General features: G+C 45.2%; 1 protein-coding gene across 2 annotated transcripts in view; it reads right to left on the bottom strand.

Annotated features, from left to right (window-relative positions):
* Nucleotides 1-22256, bottom strand: part of LOC146042184 (phospholipase A2 inhibitor and Ly6/PLAUR domain-containing protein-like) — a 43769-nt gene extending 21513 nt beyond the window's left edge. The window contains exon 1 of one of the 2 annotated variants that reach the window (XM_083162111.1): nucleotides 22045-22256. In XM_083162111.1, coding sequence (XP_083018237.1) covers nucleotides 22045-22093 — 49 coding nt within the window. In that variant the 5' untranslated portion in view covers nucleotides 22094-22256. Of the gene's footprint in view, nucleotides 1-14858; nucleotides 15176-22044 lie in introns of those variants that run through there. The other variant, XM_083162110.1, reaches the window with a different exon arrangement.
* Between the last annotated feature and the right edge of the window lie 3987 nt (nucleotides 22257-26243).

Raw genomic sequence — 26243 nt, 5'->3', positions numbered from 1 at the left:
CGCCAGCCTCAGCCAGCTAGCGCAGTGCAACAGAATGTGGTGTGCACACACAACCCGCACGCGTGCCCCATTCTCAGCAATGGGACACGAGAGCGATTGAGCCACTTGCGTGTCCCCGTCCGCCGGCCCGCCCACCGCAGCACCAGATTTTATCAGATGATATTAAAAATGAGAAGTCCACAAACCACGCTTGCATTAAACAAAATAAGTGAGGATTGGAGATGGATGAGGTAGGTTGTTTAAAATGGAAAAAATAGGGGAGCCACTTCAGTTTTTTCTTTACAGCTGTGGGGTGACGCTATCTGAACATTAGGCTTTTGTTATCCCTAACTCGGACATCAACTGTACGAAATTTAAGCTGATGTCATGTATGAAGATTTCATAAATGGACAATATTCAGCTGTGACAATGAGAATAATTATCACTGGATCAGGTTCCGAGCTTCATTAGGTCACTGTGTTCCAGCAACAACAGAAGACTTATAGATGTAAGATAGACAAGCAGCACTCGCAAGCATTGGCCTACACTCGTCTGTTCTCTCAGCGCAGGGCCTGCTTACTCGCATTGCATGTTCAGAATACATACATCCCAACTGTTTTGATTTTTATGGGAGTCCCATTATCTTTGTGCCTGTCCCTCTGTCCCACCTGTGGGTAGCATACTGCGCCTCAGGTCCGCTGGGTCTAAATTATTTGAGTTTTGTCATATTAACCATTTGGATACCTACTTTGGACTGTAGAGGACCGAGATACACTGGAGAAGGTAAGTATATATTTTTATCCACAGGTCCATACTGGACAAGTGAACCGAACCTACATGTCAAGATAGGTGAGTATATGTATGTATGCATGTATGTATGGTGTGTGCATGAATGTAATTAAAGTTACACTGTACACGGTATGGTTTTGTATTTGAGTATTGGTTTAGCACATTATAGCACAGCATTGGCATAGCACATTAACTCACAAGGGGGAATTCACTGGAGAAGGGCGGCAGTCCATAGTCAGACATTTTAACGTCCAAATTTTTTTAGGGAATTGGCCAATGCAATGGCGTGCATCTTTAACTTGCCCAATGCAAATCGGATCCGACTTCGGCCCGTGTTATAAAGTCTCACACAAAACAACTCTATAATGTTGGACATAAATAGATTTTTTGCTGGGTGAGTTACAATTACAAGTACAAAATTATAGCACATTTGCAACAAATAAATATTTTTCAAAAATGATTGCTAATCTTAATATCGAAGATCTCCCAAAATAACTCATGTGCTGAACTTGTCATTTTTTTTTTTTTTTACATTTTCCCTGTAAAATTCTTCTTATTTATAACAGATGCATTGGAAACACAAGCAGCTTTTGCTGATTAAAATGATAATATTTGGCATGCCTATATTTTTTTATTTGAATTTTTAATTGTAATTGCCAATGTATATTCATACAAAATGTATCCTGCTAAACACTGTAACATAATTTGGTATGCAGATACAGACGCAATTGCACACAGAATATAGGCGTTCCGCAGCTGTATCTGCATACCAAACATCTGTATCCAACTTTTTTTTACCTGCCACTACTTTTCGGAGCCAAAGGTATCCAACATTTCATGAACCTGGACTCTATTACATAGGATGACTGCAAATGTGTGACTCCTATTACATCCCAGCCAATATTGTGCCTAATTCGTGTTTATTCACATTAGCAATATTTATGAATTATGCAGGAACCGACCGATTTATAATTGGTGTGAAATTGTATTATTAAAAATGTTACTGAAATGTATGAAAGCTAGAATATACCATTTGCAGCCTCTAACAGTTTAATTGTAGAAATTGCACTTATATAAGAATTAAAATGTAAAATGTGTTCTAATTTGTCTCCTGAGCATATGTTTAACAGATTATATAACCAAATAAGGATAAAAGCAGACACATAATATTGGTCTGGAAGCTCTCTGATAGTTAATCTGCAATACAAGATTTATGCATCTACAGGGGTCGATCCAGGACAAAATGACATGGGGGAGGGGCACCATGACAGGAAAAGAGGTTGGGGTTATTTGTGTACACAAAGACTGGGAGTGGCCTCAAAGGGAATTCCGTACACGTATGACAGAGAGAAGGTGATGCCTTGGGGAGGTGGAGGGTTATAGGTGAGAGAGGGTGATGGGAAAATAGTGACATAGGGGAGAGGCGGAGGGTGATAGGTGAGAGAGGGTGATGGGAAAATTGTGACATAGGGGAGAGACAGAGGGTGATAGGTGAGAGAGGGTGATGAGAAAATCGTGACATAGGGGAGAGGCAGAGGGTTATAGGTGAGAGAGGGTGATGGGAAAATCGTGACATAGGGGAGAGGCAGAGGGTGATAGGTGAGAGAGGGTGATGGGAAAATCGTGACAGGGGAGAGGCGGAGGGTTATAGGTGAGAGAGGGTGATGGGAAAATAGGGACATAGGGGAGAGGCAGAGGGTGATAGGTGAGAGAGGGTGATGGGAAAATAGGGACATAGGGGAGAGGCAGAGGGTGATAGGTGAGAGGGAGTGATGGGAAAATAGGGACATAGGGGAGATGCAGAGGGTGATAGATGAGAGAAGCTAGCAGCAGGAGAAGCACAAACACAACTTTAAGAGCTATGTGTGCAAATGCTAGGAGCTTAGGAAATAAAATCCCAGAACTAATTGCAATAATGACAAGGGATGAACTGGATATTGTGGCTATTACAGAGACATGGTGCAATGAAAATCATGACTGGGACATAGCTATACCAGGATATACTTTATTTAGGAAGGACAGAATGGGAAAAATTGGAGGAGGGGTTGCAATATATGTGAAAAAATATATAAAGACTACCTTAATACAAAGTATTGAAGAAAAAACGGAGGCCCTTTGGGTGACCATAGAAACAGGGGAGAAGGCGATTCTTCGTATAGGGGTGATCTACAGACCTCCAGGTCAGGAAGAGGAACTAGACAAGAGCCTATTGCAGGACATCAATAAAATGGCATTAAAAGGAGAGGTGATAATCATGGGAGACTTTAATCTACCTGATGTAAACTGGGAGCTGCCTGTTGCAAGTTCCACCAGAAGTAGGGACATGCTGAATTCCTTGCAAGGAGCATCCCTCCAGCAATTGGTGAGGGAGCCCACTCGTAAGGACGCAATATTAGACTTAATACTTACAAATGGTGACAGAATATCTGACATAAATGTGGGTGAAAATCTGGGATCCAGTGACCATCAAGCAGTATGGTTCAAAATAAAGACAGAGACTGACTCATCGCACACAAAAACAAAGGTGTTAGATTTTAGGAAGGCTGATTTTGTAGAGATGGGAAACTCTGTAAGGGATTCTTTGGCAGAGTGGAAGAACGTGGAAGGAGTGCAGGATAAGTGGGAAAAATTAAAAAGTGCAATTCTAAAAGCAACAGAACTTTGTGTCAAAAGAGTAAGGAAAAACACAAGAAAAAGAAAGCCATTGTGGTTTGCAAAAGAAGTAGCAAGTATTGTGAAAGCAAAAAAGTTGGCCTTTAAGAAATTTAAGCAGACGCAGAAGAATGAGGACAAAGAGGTGTATCTTGTTAGACAGAAGGAGGCTAAGAAGGTAATCAGATGTGCAAAAGCACAGGCTGAAGAGAAAATGGCCCAGTCAGTGGGTAAAGGGGGGAAAACTTTTTTTAGGTATATAAGTGAAAGGAGAAAAACAAAAAGTGGAATAATTAGACTGAAGACAGAGAGTGGAAGTTTTCTTGAGGGGGACAATGTAATAGCAGATAATATTAATAATTATTTCTGCTCAGTATTCACTGCTGAAAGAGAGGGGAAGGGGCCACAGTTAAGTTGCAAGTATAGTCAGAAAACTGAGGGAGAGATAAGTACATTTACAGAGGAGAAAGTCCTCACAGAACTCTCAAAACTGAAAGTGGATAAATCAATGGGGCCAGATGGGATACATCCAAGGATACTAAAAGAGCTTAAAGGGGAGCTGGTAAAACCAATAACAGAATTATTCAACCAGTCACTAGCTACTGGAGTAATCCCAGAGGACTGGAAAACAGCGAATGTAGTCCCACTGCACAAAAGTGGAAGCAAGGAAGAGGTAAGCAACTATCGACCAGTGAGCCTTACATCAGTATTAGGGAAATTGATGGAAACACTCTTAAAACAAAGAGTTGTAGAATATCTCAAAACCAGCAATTTACAGGATCCAAAACAGCATGGGTTTACTGGGGGAAGATCATGTCAAACAAATCTTATTGACTTTTTTGACTGGGTGACTAAAGTAATAGATCAAGGTGGGGCTGTAGATGTAGCTTATCTAGACTTTAGTAAAGCTTTTGACACTGTCCCACATCGCAGACTGTTAAATAAACTTGAAAGCTTGGGATTGGATTCTAAGATAGTTGAATGGATAAGAGCGTGGTTGCAGGACAGAAAACAGAGAGTTGTAGTAAATGGAGTACAGTCAAAGGAGGGAAAGGTTACAAGTGGAGTACCCCAGGGATCTGTACTTGGACCGGTGCTTTTTAATATCTTTATTGGTGATATTGCTAATGGAATTGAGGGTAAAATGTGCCTTTTTGCAGATGACACAAAGGTATGCAACAGGGTAGACACACCAGGAGGGGTAAAACAAATGATTGAGGATCTAGGCAGATTAGAGAAATGGTCAAGAGAATGGCAACTAAAGTTTAATGCCAAAAAATGCAAAATCATGCACTTGGGTCTCAGAAATCCAAAGACTCAATATAGTATAAATGGCACTATAATGGAAACTACTGAGGAAGAGAGGGATCTAGGTGTCACCATTTCAGGGGACTTAAAAGCAGGTAGGCAATGTAACAAAGCAATGAAGAAGGCAAGTCAGATGCTTGGTTGCATAGGGAGAGGTATCAGCAGTAGAAAGAAAGAAGTAATAATGCCACTGTATAGGTCATTGGTACGACCTCACCTAGAGTATTGTGTTCAGTTCTGGAGGCCATATCTCCAGAAGGATATAAATACATTAGAGACTGTACAAAGAAGAGCAACTAAAATGGTGCATGGCCTACATCACAAAACGTACCAGGAAAGACTAAAAGATCTTAATATGTATACTTTAGAGCAGAGAAGGGAAAGGGGGGACATGATAGAAACTTTCAAATATATCAAGGGCTTTAACAAGGTACAGGTGGGAGACATTCTTCACAGGAAGAGGAGCAACAGAACACGAGGACATGCACTGAAACTAGAGGGAGGAAGATTCAGGGGAAATGCGAGGAAGAATTTTTTCACAGAAAGAGTAGTAGATAAGTGGAATAGCCTCCCAACAGAGGTGGTAGACGCAAATACAGTAGTACAATTTAAACATGCTTGGGATAAGCATATTGATATCCTTACAAAAAAATAAGGATCAAATATGGTTTGAGGTAACATGTTTAAAAAAAGGGGCAGACTAGATGGGCCAAGTGGTTCTTATCTGCCGTCAAATTCTATGTTTCTATGTTTCTAGGGTGATGGGAAAATAGTGACATAGGGGAGAGGCAGAGGGTGATAGGTGAGAGAGGGTGATGGGAAAATCGTGACAGGGGAGAGGCGGAGGGTTATAGGTGAGAGAGGGTGATGGGAAAATAGGGACATAGGGGCGAGGCAGAGGGTGATAGGTGAGAGAGGGTGATGGGAAAATAGTGACATAGGGGAGAGGCTGAGGGTGATAGGTGAGAGAGTGTGATGGGAAAATTGTGACATAGGGGAGAGGCAGAGGGTGATAGGTGAGCGAGGGTGTTGGGAAAATAGTGACATAGGGGAGAGGCAGAGGGTGATAGGTGAGAGAGGGTGATGGGAAAATAGTGACATAGGGGAGAGGCAGAGGGTAAGGCTGAGGAAGAGAGAGTTTGTGGGAATGTGTAGGATGTCCCAGTACGCATTCACTCTCTACACTCAAAGTCAGTGAGTTCTCCCCACTTACCAATGTAAAGACGGAATCGCTCATTAGCAATGTGTTGTTAAGGGTTAGACCAGTGGTTCTCAACCTCAGTCCTCCAGGACCCTCATCAGTGCCCATTTTCCAGGTCTCCACACAGAATCACAGGTTAAATAATAATCTCCACCTGTGATCTTTTTAAAATTATGTGAGTAATGAGTGCACCTGTGCACCTGCTGGGTGACCTGGAAAACGAGCACTGTTGGGGGTCCTTGAGGACCGAGGTTGAGATCCACTGGGCTAAACTACCCAAGGGCTAGATGGTTATGGTTTAAAGGGTCTACAGTGTCTTAGTAGGCAGTCATCAGGTCGACACTAAAAGGTCAACATGAACAATGTCGGCATTGACAAAAGGTCGATAAGAGAAAAATGTCAACACCCATACCTCCCAACTTTGGAGGAGTCGGATGAGGGAAGCAGCTGCTTCCCTCATCCTAATTTGGGGCGTGGCCTATACTCGCGGCTCTCCCGCGAGGCCACGCCCCATTTTGACGTGTGGCCACGCCACGCCCCCATTTTGACGCTATGGGGGCATGACCCAGAGGCTCTTTGACGCTATGGAGCCATGCCCCCAGCCCCCTGGCTACGGGAATAGACGTTTATTCCCCGCTGCTTAGCAGCCGACAGGGGGGAATCCCAACAGCCCCCCCTCACCGCGGGACACTGCCGGCCGCGGGAGGGACAGCGGGACAGGTCCTGATAATCGGGACTGTCCCGCTGAAATCGGGACTGTTGGGAGGTATAGACACCTGAAAAGACAAACATGCATTTTTGTTTACCTTTTTTGTGTCAATGTCGAAACCTTGGTGCCCTTCCCCCACTGAATTTGCCACTGTGCTTCTATATAATTAACTCTCCTTAAAGGAAGGTATCACTGCTTGGCAAGTACTGTATATAGTTAACATTGCTTAATTGGGTTTATTACTTATAATTACATGAGGCTAAATAAGTTATATATTATTATGTAAGGAAGCGTGAATCACACACATGTGCTGAGGGTGTAATCTGTGATTGTGTTCTGGGATAAGGGTTATTTAAGTATTGGACATGTCCCACAGATACTTCTTCTGGTACATGGAGTAGTACGAAGCTCTACTCTGGACTTTGCACCATACATTTCACACATTGCTGAACGATGGGAGTGTACTACATGTGGTGCCAAACACTGATAATTAGGAACTCTACCTATAATAATAGTTTATAAAAAGAACTTTGCATATCTAATTATTGGCTGCAGGGTGAAATGTGTTTTTTTGTTTTCTTTTCCTGTTTGGGCCAAACCACTCTCACAGGTTTTGGTTTGTGTGAGTTTGTGTGTGTGTGTGTGTGTGTGGGGGGGGGATTATGCAAATCAACCATTCGCATGCCTACGGGGGTTCGGGAAGGGCGGGCAGCCATTGGTGGACTCGCAAGGCTTCGTAATTCGCAGCATTGCGAGTCATCTAGAATTAGGGGCTGTATACAATACTCTGTACTGGACATGATCAAATGCTACTGGCCTCTCAAAACAATAAATATTTTGATGCGGAAATTGTCCTAGGACATAATTGGCAAATTTATTGAGAAGTTCTGCAGCTGCTATTCGCACAGCACAGGGAACGCTCAGGCCAGGCCCAGATCGCATTAATTAGACATTCCTTATGTTTTTTGCCTCTTTATATCAGGCACTTCCTGATGCTCTTATACAGGGTGGGGAATTTTTGAGTCAAGCAGGTCTCCCTGAACTTAGCACAGAGTATAGGCACTGTCTCACGCTCCCCAAGACTACTCGTGGTCTCTCCTTATAGACCAACACCCGTCTTCAATAAATGTTATTATTATTTATTTATTTATTAACAGTTTCTTATATAGCGCACACATATTCCGCAGCGCTTTACAGAGAATAATTGAACATTCACATCAGTCCCCAGTGGAGCTTACAATCTATGTTCCCTACCACATGTACACGCACACACAGACATTATAGGGTTAATTTTGTTAGGAGCCAAATAACCTACCAGTATATTTTTGGATTGTGGGAGGAAACCGTAGTACCTGGAGGAAACCCACACAAGTACGGGGAGAATATACAAACTCCAGGGCCAGTTAGGGCCAGGCCGGACTGGGATCCAAAATTGGCCCTGGCATATTGATCAAACAGGCCCACCTAAAGCAGGCGGGACCCTTGCGCGGCAAAGCCACGCGGCAAAAAGAGGGCGTGGTCTCATGGAAACACACAAACACACACACATATACCAGGACACAGCCCCATACAAATAGAACACATGTATACACACAGCCACATATGCACATCCACCAACATTTGTACACACAGCCGTATTCACACATACATGCTACACACATGCCTATACACACACACACAACACACATACGTGTATACACACATGGCTATATACACACAGCCACATATGTCCATATTAGTCTAAATATGAAAAAAGGTACTCTTTACCTAGAAGGGCGCCCACGATTTTGATCGTGGGCATCGTAAGGGAAAAAAAATTGCGTTGGTCGCATCGCATGCGACCAAAAAATCGCATGCGATGCGACCGACGCGATGACCGCGATTTCCCATAGGGAACAATGTTAAATGTCCCAATTGACCCGATTTCCCATAGGGAACAATGTTAAATGTCCCAATTGACCCGATTGTCCATAGGGAACAATGTTAAATGGCCCACAGAGGCCAAATAGGGACCCTTAAGTGTAAAATGGCCCCCACAATTGTTAACGCCACCCCATGATCAACGTCAACCCGAAGGGTGGCGAGCGCAGCGAGCTCGCGAGGGGCGGCGGTACGCGTCCTACGACCTTTTCATACCCCCACTATCCACGTCGGCGTGGAGTTGAGAATAGAAAGTGTGGCGAGCGCAGCGAGCCACCGCGCCCGTAGCGTGGCGAGTGCAGCGAGCCCCGCGAGGGGACGCGGACACCTGTGAAGCCCGCGAGGGGACGCGTATACCTCGCTGCGCTCGCCACGCTTAGGGCTCGGTGGCTCGCTGTGCTCGCCACACTTTCTATTCTCAACTCCACGCCGACGTGGATAGTGGGGGTATGAAAAGGTCGGAGGACGCGTACCGCTGATCCTCGCGGGCTCGCTGCGCTCGCCACGCTTCGGGTTCACGTTGATCGTGGGGTGGCGTTAACAATTGGGGGGGACATTTCACACTTCAGGGTGCCTATTTGGCCTCTGTGGGCCATTTAACATTGTTCCCTATGGAAAATCGGGTCAATTGGGACATTTAACATTGTTCCCTATGGGAAATCGGGTCAATTGGGACATTTAACATTGTTCCCTAGTGGAAATTGCGGTCATCGCGTCGGTCGCATTGCATGCAAAATTTTTAGTGCATGCGATGCCCGCGATGGCCGCGATGGGCGCCCTTCTAGGTAAAGAGTACCTGAAAAAAAGCCCCATATGCACATAAACACAGGAACTGCCCCTTCTCACCTATGAGACCTCGGTCCAGTCGGAAGGACACAGAGGGCTGGGGAAGTGGAGAGCTGGATGGGCTGCAGGTCTGTCAGGAGGCAGGGGCATTGCCTGACACTGCGACAAGCCCCGCCTCCTCCTCCCACTTAGTCGGGGATTCCAGAGCAGCGCGGCTCTATACTCCCCTCTCCCGCGCCACTTAGTCACATCATGACAAGCCCCACATCCTCCTTCCACTGAGGCGGGAATTACAGAGCAGTGCGGCTCTACACTCCCCTCTCCCGCGCCGCTCAATCGCGTCATGAAACAACTATGCTAATTAAGTGCCCACTCGAGCTGGGAAAAATTCGGCCGACCTGGCCATCGGCCCTTCTGGCTTTTGCCAGAAGGGCCAGATGGCCAGTCCGGCCCTGGTTAGGGCCATGGTGGGAATCGAACCCATGACCTCAGCTCTGTGAGGCAGTAATGCTAACCATTACACTGTTTATTCAAACTCCTTCATCCAGCACAGATTGGTTTTCCCAGAAACCGGCACAAACTACATAATGGGGGTTATTCTGGTTGATTTGCAAGGCTTCAAATTTGTACCGGTAAAACCGCCCCCCCCCCCCCTTCCCTGGCACGCCGCACACGCTTGCACGGGCTGGAAATGGACTTTTAACATAAACATCCATTCACAGGCTGTGGGCGTATGCACTTGCACAGAAATGCAGCTGCAGGAAGAATCACAAAAACAAAGGTGTTAGATTTTAGGAAGGCTGATTTTGTAGAGATGGGAAACTCTGTAAGGGATTCTTTGGCATAGTGGAGTGCAGGAGAAGTGGGAAAAATTCAAAAGTGCAATTCTAAAAGCAACATAACTTTGTGTCAAAAGATTTAGGAAAAACACAAGGAAAAGGAAGCCAGTGTGGTTTGCGGAAGTAGCAAGTATTGTGAAAGCAAAAAAGTTGGCCTTTAGGAAATATAAGCAGACGCAGAATAATGAGGACAAAGTGGTGTATCTTGTTAGACAGAAGGAGGCTGAGAAGGTAATCAGATGTGCAAAAGCAAAGGCTGAGGAGAAAATGGCCCAGTCAGTGGGTAAAGGGGGGAAAACTTTTTTTAGGTATATAAGTGAAAGGAGAAAAACAAAAAGTGGAATAATAAAACTAAAGACAGAGAGTGGAAGTTTTCTTGAGAGGGACAATGTAATAGCAGATCATATTAATAATTATTTCTGCTCAGTATTCACTGCTAAAAGAGAGGGGGAGGGTCCACAGTTAAGATGCAATTACTGTATAGTCTATACTTGTATAGTAATAGTTCATTTACAGAGGAAAAAATCCTAACAGAACTCTCAAAACTGAAAGTGGATAAATCAATGGGGCCAGATGGGATACATCCAAGGATACTAAAAGAGCTTAAAGGATAGCTGGTAAAACATTACCATAATTATTCAACCAGTCACTAGCTACTGGAGTAATCCCAGAGAACTGGAAAACAGCAAATGTAGTCCCACTGCACAAAAGTGGAAGCAAGGAAGAGGTAAGCAACTATCGACAAGTGACCTTTACATCAGTAGTAGGTAAATTTATGAAAACAAAGAGTTTTAGAATATCTCAAAACCAGCAACTTGCAGGATCCGAAACAGAATGGATTTATTGGGGGTAGATCATGTCAAACAAATCTTATTGACTTTTCTGACTGGGTGACTAAAGTAATAGATCAAGGTGGGGCTGTAGATGTAGCTTATCTAGACTTTAATAAGGCTTTTGACACTATCCCACATCGCAGACTGTTAAATAAACTTTGAAGATATTCTTCACAGGAAGAGGAGCAACAGAACACGAGGACATGCACTGACACTACAGGGAGGAAGATTCAGGGGAAATGTAAAGGAAGAATTACTTCACGGAAAGAGTAGTAGATAAGTGGAATAGCCTCCCATCAGAGGTGGTAGAGGCAAATACAGTAGAGCAATTTAAACATTCTTGGGATAGGCATATTGATATCCTTACAAAAAAATAAGGATCACATATGGTTTGAGGTAACATGTTTAAAAAAGGGTCAGACTAGATGGGCCAAGTGCTTCTTATCTACCATCAAATCTTACGGGTGAGATTTAATAGGATGAGAGATTCAGAAAGTGAGAGATTTGGGAAGAAATCTCCAGTTTTTTTAAAGCGGCAATCATCTACACCTCAAAATCAAACTGGTTTTGCAGTGTAAATGATTGCCGCTTTAACAAAACAGGAGATTTCTTCCCAAATCTCTCACTTTCTAAGGCGGGAATTACAGAGCAGTGCGGCTCTACACTCCCCTCTCCCGCGCCGCTCAATCGCGTCATGAAACAACTATGCTAATTAAGTGCCCACTCGAGCTGGGAAAAATTCGGCCGACCTGGCCATCGGCCCTTCTGGCTTTTGCCAGAAGGGCCAGATGGCCAGTCCGGCCCTGGTTAGGGCCATGGTGGGAATCGAACCCATGACCTCATCTCTGTGAGGCAGTAATGCTAACCATTACACTGTTTATTCAAACTCCTTCATCCAGCACAGATTGGTTTTCCCAGAAACCGGCACTAACTACATAATGGGGGTTATTCTGGTTGTGTTCCCTGTTGGTTACTCCTCATTTTCAAGCACTGTTGGACTTTGAGTTTTTGTCACCTTGATATGTCTGTTTTATTGCTGTATTTGTTATAACTGAAGGAGCCTATACACGCTCCGTTTTGCCGGTCCGTTTTGTACTTTTAAAGTACTTTTAAAGTACATATCGTATCGGATCGCATGCCTTGTGCATGCATTGTGCATGCACTGCGATCCGATCCGATGTGTACCTAGTACAAAAAGTATGTGCAGCACATACTTTTTGTACCATACTATGTGATACGCTGGAGCGCGCATCGCATAGTACAGAACGGAGCCGCCGGTCCACAAAGGATCATGTATGGGCTCCTTTAACGAACGAAAATCCTATTTAACAAAAAAAAAAAAAAAGAATAAGAATATAGCATATTTATAAAACATTGTGGGACAGCAGGTGGCAGACAGGATGGCAGCTTGATAAAATTGACACCATAGAAAGAATGTTTTCACAAGAAGAGGCTCTAGAGCAGTACATGAAATTAAGGTGGAGTAGGTAGTAGCAGGCAAGTAAAGTTTTCTGTGATGATTGATTGATTTTTTAATTGATTGAAAATATTTGATTAATTGAATTCATTGATTTAGAAAACTATACACATTTAAAAAGTCTGTTTTGCAGCAAATGAGAAGAGAAAAGGCATTAAAAGAATATAATGTTAATAGCCAAGGATTCCTGACAAGGGTTGAAAGAGTGCCCAAGAAAATCAATCATTTTTCACTGCAGTGCTGCAAACTCCACATAAGCCAATGGTACATAATAATAAATATTAGGAGGATATCATGCCACCATAATACCTCCTTTCAAAATGGGTAACACACCCATGTAGTACATTTATTAGGTGCCGAAGAGTGTGTGAGTGTGAGGAATATTTCCATATTTTCCCCTGAACCTAAAGTCTAAATAATCTTTGTATTACTTGATGAGGAGGATCCATTGCATTGTTAGGGAATACATCCCCTCGCATGTTAGAGAGAGGGGAGGCGGGCTGGCGTTTAGCCAGGTGGCCTCTGAATCAGGCCTTTTGTCAGCTGTTGTGTGCTAGCTGGTCTGTGCTGTAACTCTAATTTTGGCCACTAGGGGAGTGTCTCCTAAATCATTAAATGGGTGTGGCCAGTTCAATGCAAACTTTACAGCATTACATATCATAATGACAAAACAAATAATGAAAATATTATAGATCTGTGTGTGTATTTGTGTATACAGTACATGAGGAGCATGCACTATGTGAATAATAGGCATGTACAGTATGCTTACATACAATGTATATACATACATTCATACATATATATATATATATATATATATATATATATATATATATGTATATACATACAGTACATACACACACAAACATGAATTTACCTAAATGATAGGTTTTCCCGATTAAAGGATATTATGGAAGAATAGATAATAGATAGATAGATAGATAGATAGATAGATAGATAGATACTGTATAGAGAGGGAGAGAGAGAAAGAGAGAGAGAGAGAGAGAGAGAATAGATAGATAGATAGATAGATAGATAGATAGATAGATAGATAGATAGATAGATAGATAGATACAGTAGGAGCAAGTTTCATCTTTGCTCCTTTGGTCATGGCTAGCCAGATAGATAGATAGATAGATACTGTATAGAGAGGGAGAGAGAGAAAGAGAGAGAGAGAGAGAGAATAGATAGATAGATAGATAGATAGATAGATAGATAGATAGATAGATAGATAGATAGATAGATAGATACTGTATAGAGAGGGAGAGAAAGAGAGAGAGAGAAAGAGAGAGAATAGATAATAGATAGATAGATAGATAGATAGATAGATAGATAGATAGATAGATAGATAGATAGATAGATAGATAGATAGATAGATAGATAGATAATGTACATAGATACAGAGATAGAAATAGATAATAGACAGATACAAAGATAGATAGATAGATAGATAGATAGATAGATAGATAGAGAGATAGAAATAGAAAAATAGGATAGATAGATAGAGAGAGAGAGAGAGAGAGAGAGAGAGAGAGAAAGAGAGAGAGAGAAATAGATAGATAGATAGATAGATAGATAGATAGATAGATAGATAGACAGATAGAGAGAAATAGTTATAGAAAGATAGGATGTCTGTGTGTGGTGTGTGTGTGTGTGTGTGTGTGTGTGTGTGTGTGTGTGTGTGTGTGTGTGTGTATGGTGTGTGTGTGTGTGTGTGTGTGGTGTGTGTGTGTGTTTGTGTGGTTGTGTGTGTGTGTGTGTGTGTGCAAATGCTGCAGTCAGCAGTAAATCTCCAGCACACTCCTCTGTTACTGTAGTCATATCATGTATAATTATATCTATGATGTCGCTGAGTCCTTCCAGTCACCCCCAGGCTGTGAGTACACTGCTCCCAGTGCCAGCTGTGTATATGCAGAGAGTGTATTAAGGTCCCTGCGTTTGCTGCAGTCTGTGGTTGCAGATCACTGCAGACATCCAGCCTCCTATGCGGAGGACTGAGACATCTGCAGGGAGGACACAGCAGCGCAGCTCAGACATTCTCATCACCAGGATAACGTACAATGCAGAACTGTGGTTCGGGGGGTAATATGTATATATGATGGGGTATCACACAGATAGGACTGAGCACCACCAATAAGAAAACTGCTAGTAACCAAATGTCCCATATACCAGTACATCACAATTACAGTTTGCAGCATCACTACAACAATATGCAGGCATGTATTGCTGTACTGCATATATCTAATAGATACAGGAAAGGACAGGAGTGGGAGCATCATTTCCTAAATATATACAGCACACACAGTATATACAGAAGATGCTGGGTACCTGAGAGCTTCCTGGTACCCAGGAGACATTGACTCACCCATAGATGCGAGAGTTAGGAGGATGCAGGTTACAACGATCAGAGATCCCATCATGAGGCTGTATAGCTGCATCTATACTGACTGTGGGGACAGACTGATGTAGTGGGAGCTCCGGGTGCTGGGATGGGAGGAGGGAGGATCCTGAGACACGCTGCTCGGAACAATTGCAGGCATTAAATATTCAGGATCTCTATGAGTTCAGGACAAACATTTCTGCTGTCCCAGCGTACATTCATGTGTGTCTGTGGGGGTGTGTGTTAGTGTGGGTGGGTGCGCCTGTCAGTCTGTGTATCTGCAGTTCTCTTTGGGACCATAGATTATAAGGGATGCGAGTGACAGTGGCACACATGGGATTTCTAGAGGGAGGGTTCCTTATGCAATCCAGAATCTCCCACTCTGCGGAACATTGGGGCAAGTGCTGGCATCTGGACATTTACAGTATGTACACATTGGTCTTTTTATACACTGGATACTGTATGGAATACAGTATTAGTATCTAACATTATATATGATCTGTATCAAACATTTACATAATATAAATATGTGGTCAGGAAATGGTTAAACTCCCCTATAAAGAAACTACAAACAGTTCAGAATAAAACAAGTTCTGTACTTTCTAAGCTCACATTCTCCTACCTCATGGTAAGGCTCCTGTCTCTTCTACCTGGCAGCTGCTCTCTGAACCAGTGCACTGATTGAATGCTCAGATACACACACACAGCAAACTTGGGGCTAGGGCTGAATCCTGGGAATATCCCCAGCATGACTGGGTGGTGGGCACCGAGTTGATAGCCAAATGAGAATTAATATTGTTTTGCCTGTGGAACTACATGTCACAGCAAGCCCCAGGTCCCAGCAAGCCTCCCTCTGCATGCTGTCATTGGAGAACCACAAGTACCAGAATGCATGTCATTAATGGGGCTGCTGGTACCTGTTGTTCCACAGGTAAAACACATATCACGATAAAGACACAAACACGCACGCTGTGAAACACAACTTTAATTAACATTCATGCACACTTATACACTCACACATATACTCACCTATATTCCCAAGTGGCTCTTCAGTCCTCTTGACCAGTAGAATCATTAGGGCACCAGTAAAAATACTCACCCATATCCAGAGTAGATCGGTCCTCCTTGTTCCAAAGAAGGCATCCAAGGGGTTAAAATACCAAACCGCATTACACAAACCACTTCAGACTGAGGAGAAGCATGTGTTTTCAAATGCTGCTCCTCTTTGCAAATGATGGGGACTTTTGTCAATGGGGTACCCATGAGCCAACCACCATAGAGCTCCAGAGAAGCTCCTCCAGTGATAAGATCTCTGCGTCCATAGAACTCAATGTTATGAAAATAGCATTGAGCTCTACAATGGGAACTGGCAACTGTGGCAAACTTAATTGAAGCTAACGACAACATTAATAGGGGTTACACGTGGTTAGCTTCAATTAAGTTTGCGTTCAGAAGCAATTGCCTGTTCCCAACCTAGAGCTCAGTGTTTTTTTCATAACATAAAGTCCTATGGCACTGGGAGAGCCAATCACTGGTGGAGCTCCTCTGGGATATGTTGGACTGCATTTGCAAACCTTTGTCCATAAATTCTGTGTTTGCCCCTGACATGCTCCAAAAACCAGCCCCCATCACCTTTCCCAAACACTCCAACTTGCACATAAATACTCACTGCGAGCAACATTGCAGAGTTAAGGTGCATACACACTGTACAATGTTTTTGACCAATTTCGTTGAAAGACATTTCCCTTGAAACCAGTGTCCTGGACAAAAGATGTTGACGACAGACGAAAGACGGCAGATCTAGCTACAGTTTATAGGCTCTTTTTGAAAGATATCCTAATTGAGCTGCATGCACAGTTGACGAACGACCTTGATGAACAACTGGCGGGTATGCGCATCATCATTCCTGGTTCATCGCATAAACACTGAAAGATATTTTGACCGATTTTGTTCAGAATGGCCGAAATGACCGAAATTGGTCAAACAAGTTGGTCAAAAAAATTGTACAGTGTGTATGCACCCTTACTGTACTATGGCCAGTGCGCAGTGCGACTGTGACACATGAGTATTCAGTCATTAATCGCTCAACCTCTGTAAATGTTGGGGTATACGGTCGTTAGGTTAATGCTTTTTAAGGTCAACATACGTTGGGTCATTTACTAAAAGTTGACAGGCCTTAGGCCGACACAGGCAAAAGGTTGAAATGCTTAAGGTCAACAGGGTCAAAAGATTGACAGGGTCAAAAGGTCGAGACAAGCAGTAGATTGACATTGGGAAGGGTGACAGTCAAAAGGTTGACCCATGTCGACCTTTTGACTGTCAACATTCCCAATGTTGACCTAATGCTTGTTTTGGCCTTTTGACCCTGTTGACCTTCAGTGGTTGATCCAATGTACAGTAGGAGCACATCTCATCTATCTTCCTTAGGCCATGGCTCACCGTGGCTCACCATGGCTACCCTATTGTTCTCAGCTGCAATACAATACATAGAACAATACAGTAGGGGATTAGCAGAGTAATCCAATTACTCACTTCATCCTATTATAGGGATAGATGACAGTGGCACCATCTGTATGTCAATCTTAATTTGGTTGACCCAATGACCCATACCTAATATTGGTATATTGTGCATCTCTGAATCAGGCCCTTAAAACCATATTTAACCTCATAGAGGGGCAGATGTATTAAGCCATAACAAGAGATAAATGTAAGGCTGATAAAGAGAGATAACCGTCCAGCCAATCAGCTCCTTACTGACTTTTTTCAAACACAGCCTGTAACATGGCAGTTAGCAGGTGATTGGCTGGACGTTTATCTCTCCTTATCACCCTGGCATTTATCTCTTGTTAAGGCTTAATACATCTGCCCCAAAGAATAAAAAAAAAAGTTGGGTCTTAGAATCTGGAGGGGGGGCTGGGGGGGGGGGGGGGGGTTATTCAGACCTGATTGTTGCTGTGTGAATTTGCAAAGCGGCTGATTAGGAAGGACTGCGCAGGTGTATGGATTGTAGTAGGCATGTGCGAGGCCAAACTGTGACAAAATCATGTGGATATTCTGATTTCTAGCCATTCGGATGTTGAGTGAGAGGAAGCCGCCCATGTGGGTGTCACCCGGACATTTCCTAAGAGTGTCAGGGAAAACGCTGCCTGCCCAGGCATTTTTAGGGAGGGTCTATGACATCAGCTCCGGCCTCGATCAGTATTATTCTATCACACAGGCAGAATAGGTACTGGGTTACGCACAGACAAGGGTTGCTTACTTTTAGGCTGTCCCCTCTGGGAGCGGACAGCCAGATAGAGGAAGCAGGGGGCAGGGCCGGCAGGCGTGACAGAAAGGGGCAGAGCCAAGGTGGGGCTAACATGTTGAGGGGCATGGCCATTGCGATTGTATCATCATTGCCACGCCCCCCCCCCCCCCCCCCCCCACCAGCTGTGAAATGCAGGTATTCCACACACTCCAAAACATTGGCCTCTCTGGCACAGTCTTCAACTGGTTTTCCTCTTACAGATGGAGTACAAGCCATCCTTGCTGGTGGATCGCCAGAACGTCCCCGCTGGCGACCCGCCAGCAGCCTCGCCAGCGAACATACTGAGATGCGCGTGCGTCTCAGGCGCACGCGCGTCTCAGTCTCCGTCGCCAGCGCGACGGAAACCCTGTCCGTCTCCGCCTCAAGGAGACGGACAGGGTTAGGGGGGGTTAGAAGGGGGTGTGGGCAGGTGGCGGCGACCCCGGGTTACCACCGGCAAGCCGGCGGCGACCCGGGGGAACGGATGGAAGCGCCGTCGGAAGGGGACGCGCGTGCCTCTCGTGCGCGCACGTCCCCTTCTCGCCATCGATATGGCGCTGGCGGGGGATGGCGGCTGGCGTCACCAGCGCCATCCCCTGCCAGGATGAGCCGTACTCCATCTGTACCTCTTCAACCGTTCCTTCTTAGTCTCTGCCTCTGGCTCAACCTCACCACCTTCCATCCTTCCTGTCGGGGTCCCTCAGGGTTCCGTCCTTGGCCCCCTTCTGTTCTCTCTGTACACCTCCTCTCTGGGTGCACTCATTAACTCCTTTGGCTTCCAATATCACTTCTATGCGGATGACACCCAAATCTACCTCTCCTCTCCTGATCTGTCCCCCACTGTTTTCTCTCAAGTTTCCAACTGCCTCTCTGCCATCTCCACCTGGATGTCTGAGCGATTTCTGAAGCTGAATATGGACAAAACTGAGCTTATTATCTTTCCCCCACCCAGAGCTATGCCCCCTACTAATATCTCTATCACTGTTAACAACACCATCATCTCCCCTGTTCGCCAACTCCGCTGCCTGGGTCTCACTCTTGACTCCTCCCTCTTTGCACCCCACATCCAAGCCCTGGCCCATTCTTGCCGGTTCCAGTTACGCAACATTGCTCGCATCAGGCCCTTTCTCTCGCAGAGTGCAACTAAGCTGATCATCCACTCATTGGTCATCTCACGGCTTGACTACTGTAATGCTCTCCTCACCGACCTCGCTCAATCCCAACTGGCTCCTCTCCAATCTGTCCTCAATGCTGCAGCCAGGCTTATGTTCCTCTCCCGCCGCTCTAATTCTGCCACTCCCCTTCAACAAAATCTGCACTGGCTTCCATTCCCCTACAGAATCCTCTTCAAACACCTCACACTCACATACAGGGTCATCTCTAATTCCATTGCTCCATATATCTCTAACCTCATCTCCATTCATACACCCTCCCACCCTCTACGGTCGGCTGACGACTGTCATCTCTCCTCCACCCTGATCACTGCTTCCCATGCTAGAGTACAGGACTTTGCCCGTGCTGCACCCCTTCAGTGGAACGCACTCCCTCGCTCCATTAGACTCTCCCCGACCTTGCAAAGCTTCAAACGGGCACTAAAAACTCACCTATTCATCAAAGCGTACCCTTCCACTGCATAAACCAGCTGATTCTCCGACCCCTTGCCTGTTTACATCCTGCTATCTAACCACCACCCCCTCGGTTGCACCTCTTGTAATCTGTCTGACTCCCCTTCCTACTAGCTTGTAAGCTCCTCCGAGCAGGGCCCTCTTCCCTCCTGTTGTCAAAGCCCTCTTCTCTTCACATTTCACTCACAGCTCTCCTATACTCCAACACTCAGTGACCATCTTTGTCCGCATACTCATCTCCATCATTGGCCTCAAGCCTCTAGTTGTATGTTGATTGAGTCCTCACTACTTACATTTAAGCTGTATTGTGTATTGATCTGTGGCGCTCTTTATTTGTACTGTATTTTTGTTATTTACTCAATGTTATTCCAAGCTTTGTCTCCCTGTATCATTCCTTTGTACGGCGCTGCGAAACACTTGTGGCGCCTTATAAATAAAATTATAATAATAATAATAATAATAATAATAAGTATTACAGGCATTTCACAGCTGGGGATGGGGGTCACGATTTGCATGATCAGGTTCCCGCAGACCCCAAGCGAATGGGGATTGAGAGGGGCTTGCCCACCTTCCCGATGGGTCAGGAGGCAGACCCGATTTTAAGGATCCTCTCAGCCATTCCGGGAGGGTTGGCAAGTATGGCACAGACTGCACGCACTGGGTAAGCCATTTAGTGGTGAGTGAGTTGCGGGTTGTTTTGCAGCTAGATCTGCAGACTTGCAGGGGGCGGGATCTCCCTCACTCTGGGCGGTGCCTATCAGATTGCAGGACTCTACGGAATCACCCAGCAGCGCTGAATAACCCCTAGTCCTTCCCTGCAATACTGGAATACTATACAAACTTGGGGACAAAAGCAAATTAAGCTTCATTCTAACTTACAATGAAATAGCAGAATAATATGATAATTGCAATTCATCTATGGAAATATTTAACACACAATCAACAAACAATTAGTCAATGGGCCCGATTCGGACCCGATCGCACAGCCGCGTAATCACAGGGTGCAGCGTTCAGTCATGCCGCCGCTCCACTAAATTGAAATGCCGCCTTGCGAATTCATGTCATCGCTGTGTAGATGGATGTGTACGGCAACTATTTACAGTCGTGTGAATAGGTCCAAATACTCTGGAAACAGGCGCACCATCGCGTGATTCATCCCAGCCGCAATGGGATGTGGCCACTAGTTGGGCCCTATTTAGGTCGACATGCACTGGGTTGCCCACTGAAGGTCAACATGGCAGTGGCGCAACTAAGTTTTGGGTGCTCCGTTCTTCTTTTGCTGAGGACCACCACAAAATGGCCGCCCCATACAGCAGGCAGTTTCAGAGAACTGTGTGCTATATGGGGGCGGCCATTTTGTGGTGGTCCTCAGCAGAAGAACGGAGCCGCCGGGACCAGCGAGATAGGTAAGTCTGCGGGGGATTGGGGGGGTGTAACTATAGCACCGCAGCCCCCGGCGCCCCGAACATGCACAGCGCCCCCCCCCCCCCCCCCGCGGTGGCGGGGGCTGCGGTGCTATAGTTACGCCGCTGCAACATGGCTAAGGTCAACAGGGATGGAAGGATGACAGCCAACCCTTTTTTTTTTGAGCCCACATGTGCCGACAGGTGGTCTTTCCTACCCTACCATCCACTTCGGCGTGGTGGGAGAATATATTAGTGTGCCGAGGTCAGCGAGCTACCGTGCCCGAAGCATGGTGAACACAGCAAGCCAGGCGAGGGGACACAGTACACTTAGACAGTATTCATGTCGTCTGTGTCGACATTCAAGACAAAAAAGTGAAATATTCATGTTGACATTTTGACTGTCGACCTTCTCACTGACGAACAGATGCTTGTGTTGACTGTCCAAACCTGTCGTCCTTAGCCATATTGACCTATTTCAGGTGTTGACCTACAGTGGTCAACGCAATAGCTGTCGACCTACTGTAAATGACCCACACCCATCGCCACAGAGCCCTAGACTTATTCGACGATGCAATAGAAAAAGGCATATCCATCCTGAAGCTGAAATTCCCAGGTACGCCTCCCGTTTTTCTTGACACTCCCAGTATTTTCTCTCCCACGCCTGCATTTCCTAAACGGGCGATTTCCACCCCCCCAGACACCTACTTCCTGTCAATCACCTTGCAAACAGGACTTCATCACAGGATCACTGATTCAAACCGTGCAGTCAGGTTCGAATCAGACCCAATGTTTGAAATATACCACATTATTTCCCTGTGACAGCATTGTACTGTCTCCCTGTGTTATATACTCACCAGCCGTCAGAAGAGCTGAGATACAGAGGAGCGTGGATATATATCCCATAACTGCTGGAGCGAGGCCTGCAGGAAAACGATGATGCAATGCAGGCTCGGTGTTACATTTTTCCCTTTCTGTACTTTGTAACAATAATCGTCAAGCTTCAGAATATGTATCAGGCAGGGCGAAAGCGTGGGTTAATATTGGTAGTGAAAGTGTATTCGCCTGGAGGATGACATTTGCTAAAATAAACTTGGTGTAATATTTCATGTGACTCTGACAAACAGCCAAAAGGATATGTGTTCCAGGAGGATGGGCGGTGTCAGGGTATAAGTGGATCGGTGAGAGGAAAGTCATTGGCTGCACAGTTGTCTATTTGTAAACAAACAAAGAGAACCGTTACCCTGCATTCTCCGCACCTGGCCGGGGGCTGTGTGTTTTAGTTTAATTTAGGGATGCTGAATTCAGAGTTTTTCTATAATGTCAGCTTTAGGAGACACAAAAAAAAGGAAAGCGGTAATACAGTAGTTATGTCTGAAAAAAGCAAGATAAGCAAAAATTTCAATTAATCTCTGTAGAATTTAAACATTCGAATCGTAGTCATGTAGAAAATGTTACTAAAACTACATAAACATTTAGGGACTAATTCAGAGCTGGTTGCTAGACAAGTTTGTTCTCAATATGGGAAAAACCGTGTGCACTGCAGATGGGGCAGATGTAACATGTGCAGAGGTGGAAGGGTGCTACTAGCCAGAGGCAAAAGTGGTCACTGTGGGGCATGTACAGGGGCATGTACGGAGTGCCTCTCAGCCAGCGTCAGGGCTCGCCAGAATGCCCCTGCTGGCAAGACAACACCCTATCTGACTGGGACGCCTAATGTAGGGTACACACCACGACGACCCGCTCACGATGCACATTGTGAGCGGGTCGTCAGTGTTTCTTCAGATGATGCGGGGGGGGCAGGACCCGCTCACGATGTGCACCGTGAGCGGGTCCGATCCAATGGCGACCCGCACCCGGCTGTATGGTCGTTATTCAGATCCTACCTGCAGCAGGTAGGATCTGAATAACGACGACCGACCCGCGGGACCGCGCATCGGATTGGTATCGGTCCACACCAGGACAGAAAAGGGCCCAATCACCACACAATCTACATCCAATTGGTCGGAATTGGATCTAGATTGAGGGGATCGGGCCCTAGTCGTCCTGGTGTGTACCAGGCATGAGTGTCTCTCACGCACGCGCGTCCCAGTTACAGAGCGGCGGGGGGCGTGAACCTTGCCTGTCTCTGCTTCAGGGAGAAGGGCAGGGTTAGGAGGGGGCGGGGGGGGGGGGAGGTGGGGGTTATTTAACACAGGCTAATTTATGTCCTTTGATTAGCTGGTCATGTGACCTCAGCTGTAGGCTCTCTTAATTAGACCTGGTATATCTGTTCATATAGAGGGCAGTTCTCTAAGTTATAAATCTACAAAGTGAGAAATTACAATGTGGGACATACTCATAAAGAACAGTTAAAAAAATCAGTTGAAAAACATTGAACAACTTCAAGCAAGGTAAATACAATACTTATTACACAATATTACTATACTATATCCACTCTACTTAACCCAGGGTTGCCGACATTGTTATTCTCCTCTCCGGGAGAAGCCCGGAGAGGAGAGTTTCAGCAGCCGCTCAGGGGGCGGGGCTTAAGTGTAACATCACTAAGCCCCGCCCCCATGATGTTAAACCAGCCGAATTCAGGGATCTCTGTGGAGGGGGCGGGGCTAAAATGACGCAATTGTCATTTTAGCTCCGCCCCCTCCTCTGAGACCCGAGGATTGCGGCAATTTAATGCCGCGATCCGGGGGACAGCGGGGTTCCCCCCTGAATCCGGGAGGGTTGCCCACCCTTCCGGGGGGCCGGGAGGGGGACCCGATTTTCGGGAGACTCACGGAAATTCCGGGAGGTTCGGCAACCCTGACTTAACCCTTTCTCTAACATACACACTATCACATCATGCTCACCAAACTGCTACTTCTCAGTTCATTACATGGAATACTCACCAAACTTCAACCATCCTATAATCTCCCTGACACTCACCACTCTGTGCACATTGCCTCTTCCATTATTCACTCCCCTCTTCACTCATGAGCTCTTTACTTACTTCTCTTCTTGTACTTTCACATCCACATCCCATCACCTATACAAAAAAACTGCAAACATCCACCTATATCTATCTCTCCTTTCTAATCTTATTAGCTGGTGACATATCACCAAACCCAGGCCCCAACCACCTGTCCCACTCAGAGTTTACTGGTTGTATGCCTAGAAATTCAGCTAACCTCATAAATATCACATGCTTTACACCACACACCAAACAACTTAAATGTGCCCTATTGAATGCACGCTCTGTTTGCAATAAATTAACATCCATCCATGACTTCTTCATCTCTCACAACTTCAACCTGCTGGCCATTACAGAAACCTGGCTCACACAATCAGACACGGTCTTGCCTGCAGCACTGTCACATGGTGGTTTCCACTTCACTCACACCACCAGGCCTGGTAACTGTAAAGGAGGTGGGGTTGGTATATTACTGTCACAAGCCTTCACATACTCAGTTCTTCCACCAGTTCCTTCACTCACATTTAAATCATTTGAAGTTCACTCTATTAGGGTTTTTTCCCCTTTCTCTCTGCGTGTTGCTGCTATCTATCGCCCACCTGGGCTTCCCAAAACTCAATTACTAGAAGATTTCTTTGCCTGGCTCCCCCATTTCTTATCCTCTGACATCTCCACTATCATCCTGGGTGACTTCAATAGTGATATTGACAGTCCACCATCTTTGCATGCTTCCAAACTCCTTTCTCTAACCTCCTTTCTCGGCCTCTCCCAGTGGTCTGACTCCTCTACTCATGAGGAAGGCCACTGCCTTGACCTTGTTTTCACCAGGCTGTGCTCAGTCTCTGAGTTTACTCCCTTCCCTCCCTCTGATCACAATCTCATTACCCTTTCACTCTCCTCCATTACCCCAAGCTCACTGACACTGAAATCATGCAAGCCTACTCTAACCCGCAGAAATACTAATACTATTAATTTTCCACAACTTTCCACCTCCCTGCAACAACAGCTCTCACTAATTGCTACATTTATCTCTCCTGACTCTGATGTTTCCCACCTCTACCAGACTCTTGAAACAGCCCTTGATGAAGTGGCTCCAGCTACCCATTACACCCCACGTAGGCTTAGATGCCAACTGTGGCACTCCAAAACAACAAGACAACTACGAAATCAGTCACGTAAAGTAGAAAGCCAATGGTGTAAATCTCGTAGTATGACTGATTTCCTCACATATAAGACTAGCCACCATTCCTACTGCAATGCTTTGGACACTGCCAAACAAACATACTACACTATCTCTCATCTCTTCTCATGCCACCAAAACTAGGCATTTTTTAAACACATTAAAGTCTCTTCTGTACCCTTCCCCTCCTCCCCCACCGGCTACCATCAGTGCACAAGTACTTGCCTCCTACTTTAAGGACAAGATTGATAACATCCGAGATAAAATGGTATGCTCCACAACTTCTAAACCTCTTTCTTTCCCACCTTAACCCTTTGGCACTTTCTCTTCATTTGAGCCCACAAATGAAAAGGAAGTAGCCACACTCTTCTTATCCTCCTACTCTACTACCTCACCTCTTGATCCTATACCTGCACAAGTCATTAAAAATCTATCTCCTGTGCTTATTCCAACCTTAACTAAAATCTGCAATCTCTCTCTTGTTGCTGGTACTTTTCCTTCTCTGCTCAAACATGCAGTGATTACTCCAATTCTGAAAAAACACAATTCTGACCCTAACTCTCTCAATAACTATCGTCCTATCTCTCAGCTCCCAAGCCTCTACAAGCTACTGGAGAGACTTGTCTACTCTCGCCTCACAAACTTTCTTAACTCTCACACCCTATTAGACCCTCTTCAGTCAGGCTTTCGCTCGCAACACTCCATTGAGACAGCACTGACTAAAGTGGTGAATTATCTGGTAACTGATAAGTCTAAAGGCTCACTACTTATTCTTCTAGACCTTTCTGCTGTGTTTGACACTGTGGATCACACTCTTCTCTTACAAACACTACACTCCCTAGGTCTTAATGATACAGCCTTTTCCTGGTTCACATCTTACCTATCTGATCACTCTTTCAGTGTTCACTTCTCTGACTTTATCTCGCCAA

The sequence above is a fragment of the Crinia signifera genome, chromosome 19 (assembly GCF_055691185.1).
Source record: "Crinia signifera chromosome 19, ASM5569118v1, whole genome shotgun sequence".
Classification (NCBI taxonomy): domain Eukaryota; kingdom Metazoa; phylum Chordata; class Amphibia; order Anura; family Myobatrachidae; genus Crinia; species Crinia signifera.
This window is presented reverse-complemented; position numbering and strand designations above follow the sequence as displayed.